Source organism: Danio aesculapii, chromosome 5 (assembly GCF_903798145.1).
Source record: "Danio aesculapii chromosome 5, fDanAes4.1, whole genome shotgun sequence".
In the NCBI taxonomy this organism is placed as follows: domain Eukaryota; kingdom Metazoa; phylum Chordata; class Actinopteri; order Cypriniformes; family Danionidae; genus Danio; species Danio aesculapii.
The window spans coordinates 54,591,624-54,618,708 of NC_079439.1; the positions used below are offsets into that span (position 1 = coordinate 54,591,624).

The window sequence follows — 27,085 nt, forward strand, 5'->3', positions numbered from 1 at the left end:
TATATATATATATATATATATATATATAAGAGAGAGAGAGGTTTGAATCATGTTTCAGCGATTCATTCGGTGAACATGCAGTTACATTTTCTTTAACGTTAATATAAACAGGAACTGAAAAATGTCATTAAATATTTAGCTATTTGCCATATATTTAGTTTTTGGTTTAATTTGAATTAGTAAATGAACTAAAAACTATTTTTAAAAACGATATACAGTTGAAGTCAGAATTATTAGCCAATTCCAAAATAAAAACAATTTTATGATGAATAAAAATACAGTAGCCTAACAAACAGTAATAAAAATACCAAAAACTGAAATAAAACTAAAGTTTAATACAAATTACATGTACTAAAAATGGCAAACCTAAATGTTAAATATTTTAAAATATAAAAAAACATAAATGTAATTTCAATTGTAAAGCTCAAAAGGGCAGTATATTGCTAGATAAAATACTGGCACGATTTTGTAGCTTTAAACCTTGGTTGAAGTTTGGAAGAAAATATACAATAAAATCAAGTACAAGACAATGAACTAGAAATGTTTTATTATAAAAAATAATATAAAACTTTGCAGTTTATTATTTATTTTATATTTTGAATTGTTCCTTTCGGGAAAAAACTAAATAGAAACCTTCCCTTCCGTGTATTCAGAATGAAACATAAATGTCTAAACATTTATTCCATTTCGTGTTGTACAAAACAACCGAAAAAAGCCATTCCAAGCATTTAGAAAAATACAATATGTTCAGTTGTGTTTTGTTATGAATGTTCAAACAGAAAAGAAATCACTAAATGAACAAAGAACTGAAACATCACAAGGATCATAGCACCTTTTGAAATACATGTCCTGTCATGCTATCGCATTAAATCTTTCAGTTACACAAGTCATTCAGATCATTCCTTTATCACAGTAAAAAAAAAAAACTGCTGTACATTCTGACACGAGAAGCACTTTGCTGACGGCTGCATTTGGCATTTTCACAATCAATCTGAAGTATTCTACATGTGTACCAGCTAGCGAATTGTAGTTTGTTAAACTTACTATCCTGTGCCTTTTCTTTTAGTAAGTGCAATGAAGAGCACATTTTCTATTTCTGTATAGTGTTGCTTTCCAGTTTGGCAAAAACAAAAATAAAATAAAATAAAATTGGCTCCCTGCTGCAATAACCATCAAAAAGATACAATAAAAAAAATAATTTGTATGTAAAATATTTGTATATAAATTAAAGTTGCGTGTCCTGTATGTGTGTTTCTGTCTGCTGTGAATCTAAAAATCAGATTTGCTCTTCATAGCATGTCAAGCTTAACAAAACGGGACTGGAAACAAGTGATCCTGTGCAAATGTGATTGGGAAATACTGGCTGTAGGTTTGATCCCAGTCTCAGTTTCACCTTGAATGTCCATGGTTAACAACTGATGTGAATGCACAAAGACTTAAGAGAAGAAGGGAACCGTTGCTGTCTGAAAATAATCTGTATTGTTTATTATTTTCGACTTGTAGACGAGACCCTCTCTTTATGGTCCTTTGTATCTTCAACAGGCGACGTCTCAAGATGCCTGCTTAGTGCATGTTCCTGGAGCTTCTTGCAAGTTTACTTTTGATCTATAGGCAAAGTATTAAAAAACACAATTATGCAGGTGTTTACAGATGATGGATATACATTTTCAGAATATTTTGATGTTTTGGTAAATCTGTAGATTGTTCAAATATTTCAATATTTATTTGCAAGCGGTGTTTTTCTAGATAAAAGGTTAGATTTTAGTCATATATTTTAATATGGCCACTTTATTAGGTACAACTGTACAACTGCTCGTTAACGCAAAATTCTAATCAGCCAATCACATGCCAGCAACTTAATGCATCTGCTGCAGTTCAAGCAGAGCATGAGAATGAGGAAGAAAGGTGATGTAAGTGACTTTGAATGTGGCATGGTTGTTGGTGCCAGACAGGTTGGTCTGAGTATTTCAGAAACTGCTGATCTACTGGGATTTTCTCGTACAACCATCTCTAGGGTTTACAGAGAATGGTAAAAGAAAATATCCAGTGAGCGGCAGTTCCGTGGGCACAAATGCCTTGTTGATGTCAGAGGTGAATGGCCAGACTGGTTCCAGCTGATAGAATAGCAACAGTAACACAAATAACCACTCGTTACAACCGAGGTATGCAGAAGAGCATGTCTGAACACACAACACGTCCAACCTTGAGGCAGATGGGCTACAGCAGCAGAAGACCACACAGGGTGCCACTCCTGTCAGCTAAGAACAGGAAACTGAGGCTACAATTCACACAGGCTCACCAAAATTGGACAATAGAAGATTGGAAAATTGTGGTCTGATGAGTCTCGATTTCTGATGACATTCGGATGGTAGGCTCAGAATTTGGCATCAACAACATGAAAACATGGATCCATCCTGCCTTGTATCATTGGTTCAGGCTGGTGGTGGTTGTGTAATGGTGTGGGGGAAATTTTCTCGGCACACTTTGGGTCCATTAGTACCAATTGAGCATCGTGTCACCACCTACCCGAGTATTGTTGCTGACTCTGTCCGTCTCTTTATAACCACAGTGTACCCATCATGCACCATGTCATGAAGCGCGGATCATCTGTGACTGGTTTTTTGAACATGACAATGAGTTCACTGTAATCAAATGGCCTCCACAGTCACCAGATCTCAATCCAGTAGAGCACCTTTGGGATGTGATGGATTGGGATTTTCTAGTCATGGATGTGCAGCCGACAAATCTGCAGCAACTGTGTGATGCTCTCATGTCAATATTGGACCAAAATCTGAGGAATATTTCCAGTACCTTATTGAATCTATGCCACAAAGGAATAAAGCAGGTCTGAAGGCAATAGTGGGTGCAACCTGGTACTAGTAAGGTGTACCTAATAAAGTGGCCGTTGAGTGTGTGTGTGTGCATATATATATATATATATATATATATATATATATATATATATATATATATATATATATAAAATATTACAAATTAGTAATACTATAGATGAATATAGATAAACAAAAATGTATTTCTACATATAATTTTATGTTATTAAGATTATATTAATATTATGCAATGTTGTATTTAGAATTATAATATATAGTTCAATGTATTTGTAATTGACAGTTCATTCGGTTGTGGTGACTCCTGATAAATAAGGGACTAAGCTGATGGAAAATAAAAGAATGAATATATTTGCGATTTGTTATTTTAGATTAAGATATATACACAGACAGAAGTACTACAGAATAATATATTCCTATATATTTGACTAAAGATGACTGATAGATTCTAATAATATTTTTTGACGTTGTAAAATGCAATTTTTCTTATATTATACTATATAATACTTAAAAGTTATGATAACATAATATTTATATACATACACACAAATCTGTACATATTTATATATGTATTCATAAATTTCAAACGATTCTGACCTGTTGTGAGTCATGTGACTTTTGACCAAGTGTCCAGCAGCGAGGGCAGACATGAGTGACAGCTCTCCCGCGAGCACAGTGGCACACACCACCTTGGCGAGCTGACGGGCGTTTTCCCCTGGACACTCCTGACTGGCACCAAGAACACCTAACATCTGCCAGGAAGATAAAGATTAAAACTACTTTAGACTTTGCTTTATCCACCGTACATCCAAAGTTACACTGAAATATCCTTCAGTTTTAAAGGGTTAGTTCACACAAAATGAAAATTGTTATCAATCACTCACCATCATGTATTTCCAATCAACTGAGACCTTCATTCTCCTTCGAGACACAAATTAAGGTATTTTAGATGATATCAGGGTGTTCTCTCATCCTCTATAGACAGCATGGCCACGAGACGTTCAAAGTCCAGAAAGGGAATCAAAAACAGAGTCAAAAACATTTCACGTGACTTCAGTGGTGCAACTATGATCTTACAAAGCTCCAAAAATACGTCTGTAAACATGACTTTTTTCGCTTATCTTCTTTCTCACATCAGGTCAGATTGAGCATTTACTATGGCCAGTATGACATATTGCCATTAGAGTCGGCAACCTGACCTGATACGGAAGCCAAAGGCAGTTACAGTTTATTTTGGCACACAAAAATCTTCACGGAGCTCATATGATTACATTTGCACCACTGAAGTCACATGGAATGTTTTTGGCTCCTTTTCTGAACTTTGAGGACCATTGCTGTCTATGAAGGATGAAAGAGCTCTCTGATTTCATCTAAAACAGGTGACAGGTTCCTGGCGGGCCGCAGCCCTACATAGTTTAGTTCCAACACTGCTGCAACACACTCATCTGTAGGTTTCAAACAAGCCTGAAGACCTTAATTAGTTTGATCAGGTGTGATTAATTAGGGTTGGACCTAAACTGTCTCAGGGGATTTGAATGATCTAATGGTGAGTAATTAATAACAGAATAAAATTTTTGGGTGAACTAATCCTTTTAAAACATTGATCCCAAATCCAGCGGAAGTACCTGTAAACAGGCCTGTTGAGGAGGAAGGTTAGTGCCTCCACCCACAGTGCCCAGCTCAATGGATGGCATAGTGCAGCTGATATACAGATCCTCCCCGGTGGCTCCTGAAGCCTCCATTAAAGTGATACAGTTAGAGCTGCCCACTGTCTGCGCCGGGTCCTGTCAGGGACAATTTCATATGTAAACATCCGCATCTACTGTAAATCTATAATCAGATATCATATTCCTTATCGAATTTGTACTGTAATAAACATAGCTTTTATTACCTGTCCACAAGCAATATAGATAGCAGCTACGATGTTGGCGGCGTGAGCGTTATAACCGCCGATGCTTCCAGCCATCGCGGATCCAACCAAATTCTTGCTGATGTTCACGTCCACCAGAGCCTCAGTCGAAGTCTTTAAAATCTGAACAGAAACAGTTGCGTGAATAACATTTTTAAAAATAAACATTTATTTTCCACTGAAGGAAAGACACTGCAGGTGAATGGGGTAAAAAATTTACTAATATCTATCAACATGCTACATCAGGGTATATGCAGGTATCCTAAAGGTAATTTTTTAAGACTTTTCAAAAACCTTTTAGAATATTTGAAGACCTCATCACCACTTCAAGTTCTAATCAGTATCAAACCTTCAACTTAATGAACAGTTGTAGTTAAATAAATCAATGAAGCACAACCATGCGACATAAAGAATAAATTACTCGGTTGTTTTCAGTGACAGGCCACTGTTTAAACTCGTCATTCTCCTACCAGGAGTATGCTAACTCACATTTTCCCATTTTGCCATCTGTTTCGCTCTATGGTTTCACTACATGTGGGGGAGCGCACAAATTATGTGACATCACCCAGATGGAGGAGCTTGGCCGGATGCGCCCCGGCCCGAACTAAATTGCATGGATCGAGCACACCATCGTTAATATTAGGAGAAAAAAAAAAAATTCTGCTTTTTTTTTTTTTTTTAAGTCAAACACTTTGGACAACGCTTGAACAAAATTTAAGACCTCATAAAAACGCGATTAAGACTTTTTAATACCTTAATTCTCTCATAATTGATTTATCAACTTTTAATACTTTAAGAACCTGTGGACACCCTTTTCATTATGAGTTTTCTAAAATATTCAAATGAGACTGCTTAATTAGATAAGTGTTAATCTGCACACATTTCTAGCACACAAATCGAACGTTGATTCCAAATTCAAGCAAGAATCTGAAATCTTTTACATTGCGATATTTTGTTTTTGTGCGATTGCGATTATATATTGCGATATGAATACATTTTCACCAGATAGCTTGTACAGCTCTATTTTGGGAGGGGGGTATCATTCATTTAGATTGATTGGGTTAATTTTGTAAGGGTGTGAATCATGTGTAAACAAATAAACAAATTGCAGGCAAGAATAATTACAATAGAGCAAAGAAAAATGTGTTTTATGTTTTTTTTTCCTTAAGAGTCAAACAGCATGCAGATACAGAAGTTGAATAATGAAGTGTACAATAACACTATATAGTCTTCATTGTATTAATAATTCAATTAATTTATTCTTCATTAAAGTTACAAATGTTGTACAATATTTTCCCAGAGAAGGGTTGCGGCTGGAAGAGCGTCCGCTGCGTAAGACATGTGCTGGATAAGTTGGCGGGTCATTCCGCTGTGGCGACTCCGGATTAATAAAGGGACTAAGCCGAAAAGCAAATGAATGAATGAATGTTGTACGTTATTGTGCCTGAATGCTTTTAGCTCTCTTGAAAAGCCTTTATAACACATGCAAATGATAAACATTCACTCTGTTATGGTTGAGATGTTTTCTTTATATTATAGTGAAGAAATCACTTTATGATGGGCCAAAAAGCCCAAAACCTCAAAGATGGCAGCTGTTTCTCCTTAAACAAGTAAATGCAATGCAGATTAATGAAGTAATTATATTGCTGTGTTTAGTTATTTCACCTTCATTTACAAGTATCAGGGTATTTACAGCTACTGGATATTTCTGTCCATTCGCATTCCCTCCCTTTTTACCCCCTGGCGGCATGGTCGCAAAACTGCTGTTACACCTAAAAACACGTTCTTAATCCCTTACTGCTGCGGCGGCGACACACGTGGAAGTAATGGTCCTTTTGAAGTGTCACCCACTGTATATGCAGTTTTAGCAACAGTACGTTTTACAGAATTGAATGAGGCAGTGTACCTCTTTGACAACTTTGGCTGGAATGGTGGTCTCGCACACCACTGACTTGCCCCGTCCCTCAATCCAGTTGATGGCGGCAGGTTTTTTGTCAGTACAGTAATTTCCACTAACAGCCAAAACCTGAAGCTCTGGAAATTCCTCCTTCAGTCTGGCGAGAGCTTGTTCTGTGCCCTGGTGAACGAAGAGAAAAGAAATGAGTGATGAGGTTTTACAACATTTTGTATTTAAATAGTGGAAAAAATGTATTTAGCATACCTTTGAGATCATGTTCATTCCCATCGCGTCTCCAGTTCTGGACTGAAAGCGAATATACAGGTTGCGACTTGCCAAGCCAATCAGAAGCTTCTCTAATCGTGCAAACCTACATAATAAAACACAAATACAATGTTAAGTAAGCATACATAAAAATGCCAATTTAAAGGTCTCATGAAGTACTTTAAAATGTGAATTTTATTCGATGTTTGATGTAATCTCATTTGAAACATGAAGAGAGGATGCGACAGTGAAGCTCCTCCCCTTTAAAAAAGCAGCTAATAGTGTGTTCTATCACTGCTCTGCCAGTGAGAGTGGTTGAGCTCAAGCGCATCGAATGAAAAGCTAATGAGAAGCATCTTGAAGGGGGCGGGACATGTCAGATACTAAAGAGCATTTGATTGGTCAAGATTTGATGAGAAACTGAAGTATGAGGTGTACGGGGCACAGGGGGTACACGGGGTGTACGGAGGTATCGGAACGTTTGAAAACAGTGTGCCATTGTTCAGCCGTTTCAAACTTTTTTGTCCTCAAAAGATGAATGAAAAAGAAGTATATCAAGGTTTTAAGAATTAAAAATTTCATGTAAAGGTGTGGGAGCTATTTGTGATATTTATATAATTTTATGATTATTGAGTAATTACGAATTATAATATTATGCTGTATTATTCTGTCATGGATCGAGTGGTTTGGTGACATTTCATGATCAGCTGGCAGGAGTAGCATGGAAACAGTTTTTTGACCGTGTTTTGTTTGTGGCATTTGTAAGACAAATAAATGAATTCTCAGATATAAATGCTTGGACGCGTCATGAAATATCCCTGCTCCTGTCAAAACTGCTCCATATTCACCAAATGATGTTGGAGACCGTTATACTAGGGATGTGCGATATTGAAAAAATCTGATATTGCAATGTTTTATTTTTCTGTGATACATATTGTGAAATAAAAACAGTTTCACAAGATAGTTGAATAGTTCTATTTGACGGTTTTCTGTGGAGTCTAACAGTATTCAGGTACAGAAATTAAATAATGGCAATGCAAAAAAAGCTTTTCTTCTTTTGTCTCATTTCTAGTCCAAATATCTAAATAAAAACTCAAGTACAAATATTGTTTTGCTTTAAAATTCATTTGAAAAAAGACAAAATTAAGAGTTTTTCTTTAAAACTCTGGCAGTGGGGTAAGTTAAAAAGTTTTATTTTCGCTAAAAATGTAGATGTTTGGACTAGAAACAAGACGAAAATTCTAAGTAAGAAAAATTTTTTTTTTGCAAAGATCATCTAAAGTTTATATAAATACAATGATTAAATACAATTCTGTATAGCTTCTGGTCAACTAAATCAGACTGGACATTGCATATCATGCGATGTGACTATTGCGGATGCGCACATTACAATATTGATGCTGAAACGATATAGTTTTAACATTGTTGCATGTATTTTGAAGTTTTTAAAATGTTACAATTATGAAAGTATAGTACTTAAATATCGCAATGTCATTTAGTAAAGATATGCAATGAAATAAGTGGAAAGGATATTGATATATTTCAAACACAAGTGTTCACATATTTGAATAAATGTTAATACCAGGTGAAAACAGGACCTGGATCATCCATAAACTTTCCACTCCAATTGGGACTTTTATAGCATTGCTGTTTCACGCTAATTTACTGTTTAGTAGAGGTCCCCACACTTCTTGAAAGTACTTGAATTTCAGACATATGAATCCAAGTCCTGGAAAGTACTTAAAAACAAACATAGGTCCTTAAATGTGCTTGAATTTAAAGTTTTTTTGGTGTTTTTTCAACAATTGTACTGTGCTGCTTTCAAAAACTGAATGAAAAACTAAGAAATTCTTCATTTAAAAATATTAAATGTAAATCTTATACAGGAACTATGAAAAATGTCACATTAAATCAATATTTCAGAAATCACATTTGAATATTACCAGTAATGAATTCAATGAATTGTATTTAAACATGATTGTTATTTGAACATAACTGTTTAAATGGTCTATATTTTTGAAAATGACACATTGAAAACATCATTACTGACATTTTAATGTAAATATTAAGTGTAAGTGAAATGTTAAGCACAATAAGGACTTCCATGGCGCTATACAGTATATGCTGGGGGTGTAAATTACAAAGATTTAAAATTATTAGTAAATTTAAAAGTCCTTAAAGTTGGTGTCCATGCAAGAGTGGGAACCCTGTTTTGAAAATGTGGCCGTAAATGGATTCACTGAAATAGTGCTGTACCTGCTGGTCTGGTCAAAGGCCTCCTTTATGGTCTTAAATCCCTCGGGACTCTCCAGCCAAGCCTTAACCTCAGCTGCTTGACAGGCAGAAGGAAAACGCACCACTGGCCCTCTGGTCATCCCATCTGCAAGAACACGACTGCTAGCACCACCTCCTAACTGTGGGCAAGCCATTCACGAGTGCGCATTAGATTAATGTGCTTTACTAGACATTACGCAACATTACATCAGTGCAGAACAGTGTGAAGAAAAACTAATCTACCATGGAAAATGTTTTTTTGCTTACAGCAATTGCTCTGCAGCCTCTATTTGTGCTGGCGACTAGGCAGCCTTCAGTTGTCGCCATGGGGACCTGGAACTGCTTTCCATCCAATAAAAGAGGACCAGCAACACCCACAGGAACTGGCATGTAACCGATGACGTTCTCACAGCATGTGCCCATCACCTAGAACAACATGCAAACCAATAAGGATCTTTCCATCAAGGGCTCCAAAAATTCATAATAAACCTGCAAATGGTTTGGTTGGCCACCAGGTATGCTATTCAGTTTGTAAATGTTCGTTGCTATCCAGTTTCTAGGTTGTTACTTTGTTATTTCTCTTACCAGTATGGTAGCACATGCTTTTTAGAGTTATGAAAGATTTATATTTCAAATAAATCCTGCACATTGAAGAATTCATCTGCGGACGGTGGTATATAGCGCGTAAGTGTTATATTTATTTTAAGCGTATGTTAGTTTTGTTTTGATACATTTTTTGCTTGAAGGAAGGAATGATTCGTTCCCTTGTTTAAAGTAAATTTGTCTTTGCATTTTATTACAAGTTTAGCTGCGCTTATTTGCAGTTAGAGGTGAAACTTTTTGAAAGTATTTGTAAATTTGGGATCATTTAGGAGGTTTGGTTTCGATTTGCAAGCCTTAGGCTTTTCTTTATTTAATTAGTAAAGGATTTGTGCTGAGAAGCGTAATTCATTTAAGTGGGTTAGCTGTTTGTCCAGGCTCAGTAGAAGTCATCTCAGTGTTTAGTGCAAAGGGCGGTATTCACTACCTGACAAAAGTCTTGTCGCCTATCCAATTTCTTGGACCAACCAATAATAACTTGACTTCTAGTTGATCATTTGGTGTCAGAAGTGGTTTATATGAAAATCAAAGGCCTATAGATTTTGCTTATTTTACCAAAACAAAATATGATCATGCCTTGATTTTTAATTATTTAATTAGGACAGTAAGGTCTGATTTTGCTAAGACAAAAGTCTTGTCACTTAACAGAAACAATGTACAGTATAGAATGTAAAGTCATGGTGCAGTAGAAAAAGACTGAATATTGTGTATGACTCCCATGAGCTTGGAGGACTGCATCCATACATCTCTGCAATGACTCAAATAACTTATTAATAAAGTCATCTGGAATGGCAAAGAAAGCGATCTTGCAGGACTCCCAGAGTTCATCAAGATGCTTTGGATTCATATTCAATGCCTCCTCCTTCATTTTACCCCAGACATGCTCAATAATGTTCATGTCTGGTGACTGGGCTGGCCAATCCTGGAGCACCTTGACCTTCTTTGCTTTCAGGAACTTTGATATGGAGGCTGAAGTATGAGAAGGAATGCTCTCCTGCTAAAAAAATCTGCCCTCTCCTGCGGTTTGTAATGTAATGGGCAGCACAAATGTCTTAAATACCTCAGGCTGTTGATGTTGCCATTCCCTCTGCAGATCTCTCACACGCCCCCATACTGAATGTGAGCCCAAACCATGATTTTTTCCTCATCAAACTTGACTGATTTCTGTGAGAATCTTGGGTCCATGAGGGTTCCAACAGGTCTTCTGCAGTATTTGTGATGATTGGGATGCAGTTCAACAGATGATTCATCAGAAAAATCGACCTTCTGCCACTTTTACAAATGATCTACTTGAAGTCAAGTTATTATTTGTTACAACTGGGATCGACAACAAAACTTATGTCAAGTGGTGTGTATATTGTTTAAGTGTTATATTTCTTACATTACAATAAAAAGCTGGAATTATGACTAGCAAAACAAACTAACTTTGAATCACAGGAATTAATTACATTTACTGAGAAACCAAAAGTGACAGAGCTCAAAACTTTGTTGTTATTCTAAAAACAGCTTTTAAAAAGGCAATCTGTTATATTATTTTTATTTACTGTATTCATTTTTTGTTCCAATAGTCCAATATTTTGTCCATGTAGGCCCATGCAATAATGCGTCCCTGCCTACATCTACGAAACTGCCTGTTCAACTCTGGTAATATGCAAACCTGTTAGTCAATCAGAGCAGTGGTATTTACTTCAGAGTCTACAATTCACCATGCCCATTCAAACAAAGCTTTTGATGAGGGGTCAAAAACAGCACAGAAAATAGTCAAATTACTTCTAAATTATGATGGTTTTAATGTATAAATCTTGTTAATTTTATTAATGGACCTCAGAGAACTGTACAAAATAAATAAATGGAGGTAGTTCATCACTTCTTTAAAAATATATACAGGTGAAGTCAGAATTGTTAGCCCCCCTGTATATTTTTGTCCCCAATTTTAGTTTAACAGAAAGGCGATTTTCTTAAGATGTGTTAAGAACACGTTTCTTGAGTTTAATGTGTTAAGAACACATTTCTTAACATAACAGTTTTAATAATAGTCAAGTCATTTTACTAGACATTTTTCAAGATGCTAGTATCCAGCGTAAAGAGTAATTTAAAAACTTAACTAGGTTAAATTAGACAAGTTAGAGTAATTAGGCAAGCCATTGTCTAACAGTGGTTTGTTTGTAGGCAATCCAAAACAAACATTGTTTAAGGGGCTAATAATTTTGACCTTAAAATGGCTTTGAAAAAAATAAAAACTGCATTTATTCTAGCCGAAATAAAACAAATAAGACTTTCTCCAGAAGAAAAAATATTATAATAAATAATGTGAAAAATTCCTTGCGCTGCATTATTTAGGAAATACTTTCAAAGGAGGGCGAATAATTTTGACATCAACTGTACACTAAAATATAAAGCAGGTAATTTTAATTACATTTTATATAGCATTTTTCATCAAATAAATGCAGCCTCCCATCAAAAAAACTAAATGCCATTGAATATTATTGGACAAAATTAAAATATCATATGTAACATCAGTGCGTCTAGTTTATTAAATTTGCATCACCTCTCATTAATTTATGTATGACACAATGATCTATCATCTCACCTTAGAGTAATCGTAATCTTTATAAGGCAGGCGGAAGAGAGTCGAGGGCTCAGGGAATTTGGTACTGAGCATTTTTCTCCGGATCATCACTCCTCTCTCAGGGGTCTCCATCATGGCCTCCAGTTTGTAAGCTGGGATGTGTTTGGAGTTCACCAACACGATGACCTCTTCATCGCTGAGGTACCGAGCGCCCATCTGCACAGTCAAAAGAGGAAAACGCTTAAATACTCCCACACAGACGTGTGATTATTTTTGGATTCATGTAACAGAAGTGTGCTCTTCGAGGTCAATGGTTTCACTACATGACTCTGATCCTTTCCAACGTCAGAAACTAATTGGCTAAGAGTAAGAGTGTAAAGTGTAAGAGGAGGATCTCATTAGCAATTACAAGTGTTAACCCTGAGGTAAAAAATAACTAAAGGTTTCGGTCTCACAGTGAAGCCAGGGCTAATCTTTTTGCAGGAAAGGTTAAAGCAACAGTATCCACCTTTTTCCAATGCCCCATGATGCTTTGTGGGAATTATGAGAGGAAATTAATATGTGAAGTGTTTAAAAAAGCGGGGAAAATATTCTTTTGTTCATCCATCGAATATTAAAAGACCACTTATTAGAAAAATATTACTCTCAACAGACCACAAATAGTCTCAAAAAATGGGAAACACTATTGCAGATGTGTTGAATATTACCATAATGTAGGGAATACAGAGAAAAAACAGTAACCCAAAAGAGCTTTGGCCACAGATATGGTTGATCCTAATAAACAGATGATCTAATAAACATTAAGCTTAACTTTATTTTCATAACCAATAAAAAAGCCAAACCTCTCTCTTAATTTTCACTATGTATATGGATTATTTGTAGCACTATTTTTTTATTTAAAGTCTGTGTGAAACGTAAATTGCTGAGACTTTTATTTTGATATGTTGATGTACTTCTGACTGAAAACGAATATTGAGTAGGGGCAGAGGCTTTCTTTTTGGACATCATTCCCTCCCATAGATATATACACACTAGATGTCAGATACGAACCCTGAGCATGCGTCAATAGCGCTGCCACATTTGTACAGTGCTCCCAGGACAAAAGTCATTTAACCGCACTTAGTCAAGACTAAAGCCAATGTGAAGATGCTGGACCTTAGCGCTGCGTATGGGTGTAGTAACGAGTGAACAAAGAAAACAACGCATAAGGGCAGAACATTTCATAGGTAAGATTGTGCGTTTTACGTTTTTGGATGCTACGAACGTTTGTGCTAAACAAGTAACGTTATTGATGGTAATACAGTAACTTACCGCACTGACCATAGGGCAAAGTAGCACCAACTCGCACTAAATACTAGGCTTATGTTAGTTTAAAATATGAGATTTAAATATGAGAACAAGATGCTGTGGTGCTAGAAACTGGTATTATTGTTGGCTAAGTAAAGTAATGGCTAGTTTTTGAAGTAACTTACTGTATAAGGGTGCCTGATAACATAACAGTGCCTGCGCCTTAATGTGCATACTTTCCACCCAAAATGATCAAATATTACAAATGTTATATACCATTTAGATCAGAAAGGTGGATATGAACACTGAGATGCAGGTATAGCGATGGTTCACACGAGTCGTTCATAACGGAGATTCATTGAGAAGTGAAAGTGGGAGAGGGGGTGTGTTTCAGGACATGGATTAGATCAAATTTAACAAGTAGGGAAGATAATACATTTCCATGTACACAAACACATTCTTTGTCGGCAATGCATGTGCACTCACTTATCCATCGCTGAAGAAAAGTGATGTAAAATTATAATGTTCGTAATTTTAAAAAATTTGCATACTGACCACCGGGAAAACTCCTGATCATAGATATATGTATATATGTGTATATATCTATGGCTCCGGATGGCCAAGTCCTCCACTGCACCTTGGTCCCCCATTCATTTCAAAGGAGTGCGACCCTGTACTAAAATGGCAGCTCTACTGATGCATTCCTTCCAATAGACAACAATAGAATAGGCGACATCTCATGTAAATATCTATGATTCCCTCCAAGCAAACTAACGGTAAGAGGGGCATGGTTAAGAATATTGTGGCTAAAGCCATCAAACTGACATCATCAGAGAAGAACCGCACTCTAAATGCCAAAGAAAATGGTCAGATTTTGATTGAAGATTACCAAAACAAATTTTTTTAAAAACTTTATCAACTTGCACAGAATAAAGAATAGCAATGTGCGCTAGCAAAATAAAAATGCTAATTTTGATTTCACACAGATTTTAAGTGATTTGTTTCATTTGTTTTTAAAGGAAGTTCCCCAAATTGGAATTGCAACCCATTTTTTGAAATAAAATAATATTGTGTAGGTTAAAATTAATATCAGTCAATGCTCTTACATCTGGGTTTTTCAGAATGGACAGACAGTCTTCCACAAGCCTTGGTTCAACAGGTAAACTCATCACAGGTTCCGACACATCAGCGTTTTGCTGAGTTTCATCCTCTCCCAAAACAAAAGTGCTTTTGTGCTCAGGTTCTTTTGGTGCAGGCAGGGGTCGAATCACTAAATCTAAAGGAGAAAATTTGCAGTTAGACTCTGTTATAGAATGAAAACACAAGAAAATGAAATTCAAACGCAAGAAGGAAATACCTCTTTCTTCTTTGGTTACAACTGGAGGGGGAGTTGGGGGTTTCTCAAGCTTGGTGGAACAGGGGATTTCTTTCCTGCAGCATTGATCCGGAGACCATTTCTGAGTGAGCATGGAGCTTGGAGTGGGCACTTTGAGGGACAGAGTGGACTCCATCTCCACCTGCTCAAAGAAAATGTACTTCACAGCAAGGAAGAGAGCAAGACCCAGAGTGATGACCTGCTCAATGTCCATGCTGATCATCCTGAATGCAAAAAAAAATGAAAATAATAATCATTACATGCTCTTCTTATTGTTATTATTATTAAAATGGATTATGTATCAGTACCATATTGATAATTCTGCCTATTTCTATTTAATTGTGCATGCTCAATTCTCCAGTTCTGACATTTAGCTTGACTTTAACTTTGCTGTGATTTACCATTCACTAAACCAGTGTTTCTCAACCACGTTCCCAGCACTGCATGTTTTGATGTCTCCAATGTCACAGCCATTACAGGTCTTTCAGTTTCTGCTAAGGAGACAATGGAAAATGTGCAGAGCTGATGGTCCTCGAGGAACGTGGTTGAGAAACACTGCACTAAAGTACACTTTAGCTAAACTATACTTAATCTTTGACAAAATTTAAAATCATTATCTATTTTTCATACTGTGTATTATAATGTAAATTCTGTTATAATAACAGCAATATTATAATCTAAATTCCTTTTAGAAACTTTTTTTCCTTTGGAATTTTATTGTTATTAATGTATTATATGTTTAGACATAATTTTTTGTGTGAGTGTGTGTATATGTATACAGTCAAGCCCAGAACTATTCATACACCTGACAAACTCTGACTTTTATTCAACCATTTCTTTTTTTACCGGAAATGACACCGACTTCTCCGAAAAGATAGCAGTAAGACAATATACAAGAGGCATCATTGTGGAAAAAAATATTTCTCAACTTTTATTAACATTTGAACAAAAACTTTCATTCAGAATTTGCCAGGGTTATGGATCATTTCGGGCTTGAATATAGGAATTGTTAATAATCATTTAAGTGAACACAATCTATTACAGGTATTTATTTACCAATAGGGCTGGGTGATATGGCCTTCAATCAAAATTTGATTAATTGAACATTTTAACTCGATTACGATTAATGAACGATTATTTTATTTATTTATTTATTTAATGTTTTCGCCCTCATAGTTCACTAATAAGTTTTGTACAGTAAATATGCTCACATATTACAAATGAGAGATTTTTTAATGTAGGGTGCATTGCTTGATTTTAAAACAATTGAAGTAAACACTATCTACTATCTATGATTATTTATTGAATTTCAATGCTGAACAACTATTAATACACACATTAAAACATAAAAAAATAAATAAAACACACATTGCCTTAAACGCGGCTCTCCATGCCACCCACCCTCGCTGGACCGTACAAGTGCGCTTGGCAGAAGTATGATATCAGAATAATATAATAAAATTAAAATCATAATTTATTAAGTATAAATTAGCCTTTACAAAGTGGAGTCACATGACTCCACACATGGTCAGGAAAGTAATTGAAAAAATTGACCTGGAAAAATTAGATTGATTATAGGTTCTCAATGTCAGTTTTGATTACTTTTCGCTTAATCGCCCAGCCCTATTTACAAATATTTAATTTTATTTTAATTATTTAATATCCATCCCTAATTAATATTACTTTTTAAAATTATAAACAATGCAACATAGAATATTTAAAACATTTAAAGTATATTACAAATATTGTAGTTTTTATTGTTAACATAAAAATTTTAATAATTCATATTTTAATTATAATTATTATTTCAAATAATCAAATTTTATTACTCAGAATTTACTAGTTATTCTTTTAGAAAATCTCTCTTTTAGAAAATCTTCTGATGCATAAAAAAACACTCATATAAACATATAAATAAAATTTAAAATAATTGAAAGTGACCATGTCCAAATATTAATTGAACGAAAACAAAAGCTTAGAAATGTGTTTACCTGGACAGGTAAAAGTGCCATAGGGGCATGTCTGGCTCAATCCTCTTGGGCAGATTTTCGTTCAGACTCACTCCAACTTCAGGCAGATCAAGAGTTCCATCACTTGATGTGGGATCTGCAATCCACCGACTATGGGCATGAACCATCACCAAGCCCAGAGACTGCAAATATAATTAAAGAGACACAACCATCAATATAATAAACCCACACCTCAAGATATAGCTTTTGTTCAGTGCTCACCATGATCATTTTGACTCTCTGTGTGACAGGGTTAGGCTTGTTGTCCTCTTCTTCCTCCAAAACTCTAGCAAAGTGACTTAGCTGCCAAATGGGTCTGCCTTCTCTGCTCTCTCTAGACAACTGTGTGAAGTAAACATCCATTAGAGTGTGTACTGTAAGTCTTCCCATATGAGTATTAACACTTAAATATTTCACATACCTCCAGTACAAGAGAAACACAGGCTGGGAAGAAGGTCATAAATACAAAGTAGTTGGCCAAGACAGACATGCAACCAAAGCAGCACATGATCTCGAGCTGTCGCACACCTGCAAGAAAATAAAATTCACTATTTGTTTAATGTTCTTGAATTCCATTTGGTGTTTAACAGATGCCTAATAGACGTCTAAACATAGACAGTCTTTATGTGTTGACATTCATTTCTGTCATTTTTTGGCTAATGTTAGAAATAGGAAGCAATATGTCGGTGACCATATCCACATCGGCCGATAAAAGGTATTTTTAATGTTATCGTTATCAATTTTATGACAGAATCAGGCAGATATCTTTAAGATGATAAATTATGTGCTATTTCTGTTGGTTGAAATGCTTGCTGCCCACCACTTTTTATTATTTCACTGATATTTTGATTTTGCAATCATGCTGAAACTTTTTAAATTATTTAAATTTATATTTATCGACTAATGTACCAGCTATTGGCCTCCAAATCTTAGATATAAAAAGCAATATATCATGATCATATCGATATCGGCTGATACATGGTATTTTTAATGTAATCATTATTGGTCTGAGAAATGAATTACGCAGATATCTTTAAGCCGATAAATGATGTGTTACTTCTGTTGGTTGAAAGGCTTGCTGCCCACCACCTTTTATTATTTTAATGCTATTTTGATTTTCGATTACTGGTATTTTGATTTTAGTTCATGTATTGTGACATGCTTGCTTTATTTATTCATAATTCTTTGATCAGGCACCTTTTTTTTTGATAGTTGGCCATATAAAAACATTAATAATGTTCAGCGATCAGTTTAAACTCTCTTGAGGTTAAGGTTTTAAAAACTATGTTGTTCACTGTATGTGTTAGCCTTTTGATTTGCAATCATGCTAAAAAATGTGAAAATAATTCTAGCAATATATCGGTGGCTAATTTGATATCATATTAGATATAGGAAGCATTTTATCAGTGGCTATATCGATATTGGCCAATAAATGGTATTTTAAAAGCCCCTATTATGGGTTTTTGAAAATGACCTTCCATGTAGTGTGTAACACAGCTCTAAGTGAAGTGAAATATCCAGCTAAGGCCTAAATTTGAAAGTGCAGTGATTAAAAATATTGCTTCATCTATAAAAGAGTGAACTCACAGTGGTCTAAATGAATCATCTTGATAACGAGTCTTTAGCCATTTTGGCGTGACATCGATATGAAACTTAAGCCCCGCCCAATTGTTTCGCGCGCAAACCCAGGAAAATTGAAACCCCGGCCCTGCCCAAAAACACAGTAGCAAAGTAAAAGAGGAAGATAAACACTGTAGCAGATCCCAGTTGAATTACGTCGTGTAGACGCTTTTTCCGTAATGTTTCTGATGAGTGCTTCTGGAATCTACATGCTTATAACGGGGGATTCGACGGCCATTTGTTAAGGGAAAGATCAGAAAAGACTATTGAAATGACGGGAGTTTTCTGGGATAAATAACAAAACGGGAGGGTGGAAAGGTCTGAAATACAGGAGACTTCCGGGAAAAACAGAAGTCTTGGCAGGTATGCTCACACATACACTATGCACTCTGACTACTTCAATATTGTTAAGCCATGGTGGCCATTTTACTTTCTCGTGCTGAACGCTGTCGACCAATCGCAACAGACTGTCATCGGTCCAATCAGCGACTTGCATCGCGCTAAGGAGGGGTTTGGGAACAAATGAATCGCTGAACGAATCATATGGGAGTCGCTGGGATAATCAGGTAAAAATAAATGCATATTGTAAGACAATAAAAAAGTTTTTTGACCTTGCATGCATATCAGCGTGTTGTTGGAGACCCTCTAAAGCCAAAATATGACACTTTTAATGTATAATAGGGGCTCTTTAATGTCATCGTTATTAGCCTGACAACAAAATTAGGCAGTTATCTTAAAGCTGATAAAGTATGTGTGATTTTTGTTGGTTGAAACACTTGCTGCCTGCAGCTTTTTATTATTTTAGTGGTATTTTGATTTTCAATTACTGGTATTTATATTTTGGTTAATGTTCAGGGACATGGTTGCTTTATTTATTCATATTTTTTGTCAGGCAGTAGATTTTATTTATATGAAAAAAAAGTTCAGCTAATCAGCTAATATATCAGCTATTGGCCTCCAAATCTAAAGTTATTGGTCGTCAGTATTGGTAAGAAATTCCATATAGGTTCAACCAAAGTTTCACTGGAAGCCAAACTGTAGCCTTGTTTTAGCCAAGATGTCTATTAGACATCTATTAAGCGTCTGTTAAACACAAAAATGCTTGCTTGCTTGGTTGCCTTCCTGAAGCTCAGAAACAGTACAGAATGGAACTAGAAATGACCAAGGTCATGGGTTTGATAAAATTACAGATTTTCTTTTTTAAAAGTGTACTTTAAGTGCAATGCAAATAACTTTGGGCAAAAGGGTTTGCCATATACATAAATGTAAATATTGAGGAGTAAAATTTACCTGACATTGTCCCCACACCAATCACCAGGCACTCCACGAGGGCATCAAGAGTGAAAGTTGGTCCCAAAACAGCCATTCCTTTAGCAATATTTTCTCTAACCTCATCCTGCAGGACAGATTAAACCAGAGATTAGTCACATTTATTCAAACTTCGGTTTAAAAATATAGGGTGTACCTATAAAAATAAAGGTGAAGTACCTGTGAGTTTGAACTCAGAGCAAACTTGGCCAAAGCACATGCTTTGGAGAGGTCAATCAACAGCAAAAAGAATGGTAAAGCCTCACTGGGGTAATAAGAAAAAAATAAGGACATTTAATTTATTTACAAAGATTTTCTTTAAAAACAATAGAGAAAGACAAATATACATACTTGAGGCCTGTCAGCTCTTTGTCCAGAAAGTGAATCACTACAGTGCTGAAAACAAAACTGGAGAATATTGTGAAAAGACCTGCAATACCTGAAACAAACAACAACAACAAAAAACTTAATATATGATATAATTGTAATTCAAGTTACATCAAAATCTTTTGAAAACTATAACTCACCCAATATGTATTTGGATCCTAATTGTCGAAGATTTTGGAACTGAAAGTAAATGTAAACGATTGCTATGCATCTTGTGATTGTCAGGATGATGATATCACTGCTTAGTATTTGCTGGTGAAAAGACAGAGAGAGGAAAAGTTATTATTTTGTTAGATTAAACTTCTCTTTAACTGCAGGCATGTCATTTACTTGGCAAAAAAATACTTTTCTTATTAAGAGTTTCTGTCTTATTTCTAGGCCAAATATCTAAAAATTTCTTAATCAAGGAACATTTTCAAGACAAGCCAAAATAATGTCTTGTTTTCAGAAATTATAAGAGTTTTTTCTTAAAGCTGCCAATGGGGTAGGATAACATGTTGTTTTTGCTTTGAAATAACATTAAACTGCATCTAATTTTGCAATGTTATTTCTGAAAACAGGACCATGTGTTTTACATGTTTAGAAAATGCTTCTTATTTTAAGAATTTTTAGATATTTGGACTAGAAACAAGACAAAAACCCTTGGTAAGGAAAGCATTTTTTGGCAGTGTATTTCCACAATGTCCCACTGTACCTCATCTAGTTTGGGGCAATCAAAATTCCAGCCACAAATCTGGTTATTTCCGGTGAACATATTCATGGACATCATGCAGATGGTAAGGGTTACGGTAGCCACAATGACTTCCCAAGGGTGGGAGGCCACAAAGAGGCCATGGATTCGGAAGAGTCTCGTCAGCATGGTAAAGGTGTGTTACAGTCGCTTACTGGAAAGTAGAAAAGAGAAGAAACTTGTTAAACAGGATTACAGTGAAAGTAATGTGAATGGCACTCATAATACTGCAGTTTTATTAGTATGAAATCTAAACCACAACTGGAATTTCATGAGTGTAAAATCATGCACAAAAAAAAAATTTGAATAAAAATTTAGTTCATGAAAGAGACACTCACTCACTCACTCACTCACTCACTCACTCACTCCATACTTCAGCTTAGTCCCTGATTTATCAGGAGTCGCCACAGAGGAATGAGCCGCCAATTATGAAAGAGACACTTTAGAAAATAGTTTAAAGTCTATTTTTTTAGTTGTACTTTTTTTTTTTTTGCCCATGTGACCTTGTATAGTTACGATACAGTAATGAATTCAGTGTGGTCAATGCACATAATTATGACAGACAGTTCTATCTGGTTCTGTATTTACAGATTTGATTATGATAACCAAATGCTGGATCACAATGGCAGATTTATTTAATAAATATTATAATATATAATATTCAAATAGAAATTACTTTTTTTTATAACAGGCCACACTTTTGAAAATATTAAATATAATTGTTTAACTATTTACTAGTTATTAAATAAAATATAATCTATAATATAATCTATTATATTTTTATTATATAATAAATTTATCATTTAAGTTATAATTATATATATATATATATATATATATATATATATATATATATATATATATATATATGTCATTCTAACTTATATTATACATTATTAGATTTTATTTAATAACTAGTAAATATTATATATATATATATATATATATATATATATATATATATATATATATATATATATATATATATATATATATGCATTTTAAATTTAACAGTTAATTATTATAGATAAGGCGGTTCATTCCGCTGTGGCGACCCCGGATTAATAAAGGGACTAAGACGAAAAGAAAATGAATGAATTATTATAGACAAATGGTGAGATGCCCAAACACACTATCTTTCGATTTTAAAATGTTACTTTTAATGTTTAATGAAATAATTACAAAAAAATCAATATAGGATACTGTATTGTAAGGGGGATTTTTTCCCCCAACACGGCAATAGCTCGAATAAAGATTCTGACTTCATACTCAATTTCTACATCAGCGATGATAAACCAGATGAGTCACTGATGCAATCATGCAGCAATGAATTAAATCAAAATCCACATTAGAAACACAGAAATTTAAACGACACTGAGTTAAAATACAAGCTGCGGCTGTAACGTTAGATAGAATCTGATGCAGGTACTTACCTGTGCGGGTCAATGAGGGTTAAAGAATTAGTTCACCGAGAGAAAATCACTGTGCAATCCTCCGCCGGAATAAATAAAAACCTATCGATATTTTCACTGTTATAAATTAACATTTAGCTGTGATTTTGAGAATTGCAGCTGCTGGAATAAATGAATGCTGACGAGATTAATCCATATCCCCTGAATTGAGACAGGAATCCAGCCGCTAAAACCGGCATCCTCATCTAAAGCTTATGAGGATGGCATGGCTCTGCGTCAGTCGAGCGAGGAGCCAATCAAATTCTCGAACCACACCGATTCGCAAGAAATCCACGCCCACTATTCCAGTCAGCGCTAATGTGGGCGTGTCCTGACGGAGGACGCGTGATCTGGCCATCCTTTGAATTTGTATGAGGTGTGTGTGAACCGAACCAATGACCATATAAAATGTGAAGTTGAACCTTGGCACTGCCTTGACAAAAAAACGGCCTTGGACATGTAATTAATTAACACAACATAACATACAAAAAGCATATAAGTTAGTCTTGAGTAATTATATTTATATAAATATTAACACAATAAGTAAAATTTAGTTTCTTTATATATATATATATATATATATATATATATATATATATATATATATATATATATATATATATATATATATATATATATATATATATATATATATATATATTTAAAAAGTAGTCATTTGGACCTATTTTTAATGCATAATTAACTGCATTTATTACACCAGCAGTGTTTGTTCATTTTTTTGCAATGTGAAAATATCCCCAAAACCTTTTTGCAGTGTATGTAGCAAATTGCATTGTATTGAATCAATCAATCAATAATTACTTGAAGTAGAATTTCAATAAATAAATAAAACTAGTCATATTTAAACTAAATGAGGTGTTTTATCTTTCTAAATACACATAAACCTAGTATATGGAAAAAAAAATCTTATTTTATTTTATTTATAACATTTATTGAAACATTCCAGATCTTCTAGTAAAATAAAACTAGTATGCACATATTTAAATTTTTAATAAAAAGTTTATATAATTAAATAATTATGCAATTTACATCATAAAAATGGTGCATACTATATGTTTTGTGTAATATTGTATTACGTATTACAGATTGCATTTCAGATTTTTAGATTCTTCTGATTTATGTAACCAAGTACATTATAAATTAGGCCCATGCTTAACATGAAACGTGCCACTGACTGACATAATTTGTCTCAGATCAAAGTTTGCATGTATTTTTATGCATTATAATCAACCCACTAATACGGAACTTTTTCTTTGCATGCTTATCAGAAAATATTAATAAAATTGACACTGATCTTAGAAAATCATGTGATGAAGATTTAAATTTAGAAGAATAGATCGTCTAAATAGTCTTTAGGAAAATAAATCTCCTGGAAGTGATAGGTTGACAGGGGAATTTTGAACTTTCTGTAATTTTCTTGCACCTTTTTTTACTTGCTGTCTTTAAAGAATCAATTATAATTGGAAAACTTCCAGCTTCATTGAAGAAGTAATTACACTTATACCAAAATCTAACGAAGGCAAATCGTACTTGGAAAATTGGCAACCAGTTAGTTTGTTAAACAATGACACCAACATTTATTCTCTGATATTGACAAAAAGAATTCAAAAAATCTTTAAATATGATCATTTATCAAGAACAATCGGGCTTTCTGAAGGGACGGTTTATTGGAAATAATATTAGAATAATTCTTGACCTAATTGACTATAACTATTTTATACTAGATGACAGTTTAATATTATTTATCTACTTTTATAAAGCGTTTGATACTATTAAACATTATCTTATCTTATAACTAAGAAAAATTCTCTAATTTTATTTTATTTATTTATTTTTTGTTCATAATTATTGTGAGATGTATACTCTTGTACTAAGTTTGTACCAAATTACAAAAAAAAGTATTTTTATTCAGCATCAAAAGTGTTCATTACTGTACGAGAACCTTGAAGAAATACTGCACTTGAAAATAAAAAATAAAGCAAGTCATATTAATTATATTTTAAGTAAATGTGGTGTTCGTTTTCTTAAATATGCAAATGTTTACAATGATTGCATGTATAATATTATTATTATATTATCATATTATTTAAATAAAATAAATAATACGACTAGTATAGTAAAATACTAGTAACCAACTAGTAATATAAAAGTAGTATACATATTTAAAATAATAATAACAACACATTAAAATAAATATTGTGTTGGATTACTCTTTAATGTGCAAATACACCCAAAATCATTGTTGAATCTTTGGTTTAAGTTTATGTAGCCTATTATTGTATTGTGTTTATTATTATTATTATTATTATTATTATTATTGTTGTTGTTGTTGTTGTTGTTGTTGTTGTTGTTGGCCTACTTTTAAAAAGTAAAAAAATCATAAAATGACCCATGTTATGACTTTTTTCAAATCTCTTAATACTCAGAAATTGTATTTTTATATGAATATTAAATGATCAATGAGTCTATTTAAAACGTTTTTCAAATTGGGAAAGTTCATTTCCATCAGACGTCAGTCAGCTTCTTTATGCCTGCTGACCAATCAGATATGAGCGATCAGCCCCATTTGGCGCCAAGAAACAAAAATCTAACATTAGTGCAAACAAGAATTCTCTTATATTCCTCTTATATTCCTAAATTAACGTCACACATTTATTTAGTGTCTTACGTCGTGTTGTTTAACGCAATGAAACATGGATTTAGACCAAGAAGAAGCCATTGCGACCGACGACGACAGTGGTGAAGTAAACGAGAGCATTTACCTCCGCAGGTCAGCCGATCGTTCGCTTATAACTCAATTTTTTTATGAAATGTAATGTTAATTTGCTGTGGTTAATGTTCGATAAACTTATCATCGCAGGTTAATGTTGACAGGACATCAGTCATCGGCCTCAAATGTCTGTTCTGCTGAACTGAGTGAAGGTTTGTTCATTTAATGTTAACGTATACTGTATTCAAGATCAACTACTTGACTATTGTAATCTAACGTTACCCATGTAAGTTAATATATAACTTTAAACTACATAATATACCGTATACACCAAGCAGTACGGGTTTGCTAATAGTTTCATTAATCGAAGCTTTTGAATCGGTTCAAAGTGATTCATTCAATTTGATATAATTCACTAGACTGTGCTGAAGTTTTCTAACGTACATGGAAACGTTAACGTTTCTCTAGTAGATGGCGACTCTGTGAGTGAGCTATTGAATCATTCATGACCAAATTTATCCATATTTATTATTATTTATTCACTTTAACGAAATGTTCAAAAACTCTGATTCACAAACAAAATGAAAATACCCGGTAGCAGAGAACGTCAACCACAAGTCTGTTTTCCCTTTCAGTCCTTTCATAGTTTAGCCAAAGATTAAAATTTACTCACCCTCAAGTGGTTTCTTTTATGAGTTTCTTTTTTATGTTGAACACGAAGAAAGATATTTTGAAGAAAGCTGGAAACCATCCATTGACTTCCACAGAAGGAAAACAAATTCTTTGAAAGTGAGTTGTTACTTCCTCAAAAATATCTTCTTTTGTGCTTAAGAAAGAAATTGAAATATGTTTAGAATGAATGAAGGGTGAATAATCAAAGACTTAATCACTGTAAGTCTAGGAATTTTCTTATGAATGTTAAACATAGATTTACTACAAAAAACAAACAAAACATGATTATTGTAGTTAAGACCAACCACAAATAAGCCATAGATTTGCTTTATCAAAGTTTAACTGTATTTCTTGTAAAAATGTGATCAGTGCTCCCACAAAACATGGTTACAACACTGTAATAAAACCATGGTTATCTCTGCTGTACAACCAATGTGAGAGTTATTACATGCCACAGTGAAATGACACCTAAACATTAAAGTTTGCCATTCAATAACTTCCACATTGTTTGTGCTGCTGAGTGACATTAAAAATAAGCAGTATATATATATATATATATATATATATATATATATATATATATATATATATATATATATATATATACTGTGATATATTGCACCAAAATATATTGCGAAACAATATTATTGTCATTTTAAGACCATATTATGCCACTCATTATATAATGCCAGAATGGCAATATAAAAGCATCACAATGCAAATGCACTCTTCCAAAGAACACATCATATTTTATTCTTAAGGATATTTATTTAGAGTAATTTTAACAATTTAATAATTAGGCATTGGAATCAGAATGTTAAAACGCATATCTTAAATAGATAATAATAAATTTAAAAATGCAAGCTAAAAACGTAACAGAGGCTGTGATATATGCTATTTTTAGTTATCAGACACCCACCTGAAAATATACTAAAGTAATATACATTAAATACTATAGTGTTTTTAACCATATCTGACACTGACACCTCAGTGCACAATCAGTTAAAATGTTGCTAGAATCAGTTTTTACGTATGTGCAATATATATATATATATATATATATATATATATATATATATATATATATATATATATATATATATATATATATCATCACCAAAATTGATTTCACTCATGTTTATGTGTTGTGCGA

General features: G+C 33.9%; 1 protein-coding gene across 1 annotated transcript; it reads right to left on the reverse strand.

The window, feature by feature from the left end:
* Positions 1–530: 530 nt before the first annotated feature.
* hmgcra (3-hydroxy-3-methylglutaryl-CoA reductase a) lies at positions 531–22,728 on the reverse strand. The gene is made up of 20 exons (XM_056458485.1): positions 22,512–22,728; positions 21,043–21,232; positions 20,489–20,600; positions 20,313–20,400; positions 20,142–20,226; positions 19,944–20,049; positions 17,455–17,561; positions 17,256–17,375; positions 17,016–17,176; positions 15,007–15,248; positions 14,756–14,925; positions 12,384–12,578; positions 9,461–9,619; positions 9,176–9,333; positions 6,920–7,025; positions 6,665–6,835; positions 4,741–4,881; positions 4,475–4,633; positions 3,447–3,601; positions 531–1,605 (listed from the first exon to the last, which is right to left on the reverse strand). Exons 2-20 carry the CDS (start codon positions 21,205–21,207, stop codon positions 1,551–1,553), a joined length of 2,655 nt encoding a protein of 884 aa, XP_056314460.1. The 5' UTR covers positions 21,208–21,232; positions 22,512–22,728; the 3' UTR covers positions 531–1,550.
* Positions 22,729–27,085: the final 4,357 nt, after the last annotated feature.

Bases quoted from the DNA above. Each gene is read 5' to 3' on its own strand.
- hmgcra (XM_056458485.1), bottom strand. From the start codon at position 21,207: ATGCTGACGAGACTCTTCCGAATCCATGGCCTCTTTGTGGCCTCCCAC. The intron at 17,562-19,943 runs GTAAATTTTACT...ATTTTCTTGCAG, and splicing joins TGGTGTGGGGACAATGTCAG to GTGTGCGACAGCTCGAGATC. The intron at 12,579-14,755 runs GTAAGAGCATTG...TTGACTGTGCAG, and splicing joins CCATTCTGAAAAACCCAGAT to ATGGGCGCTCGGTACCTCAG.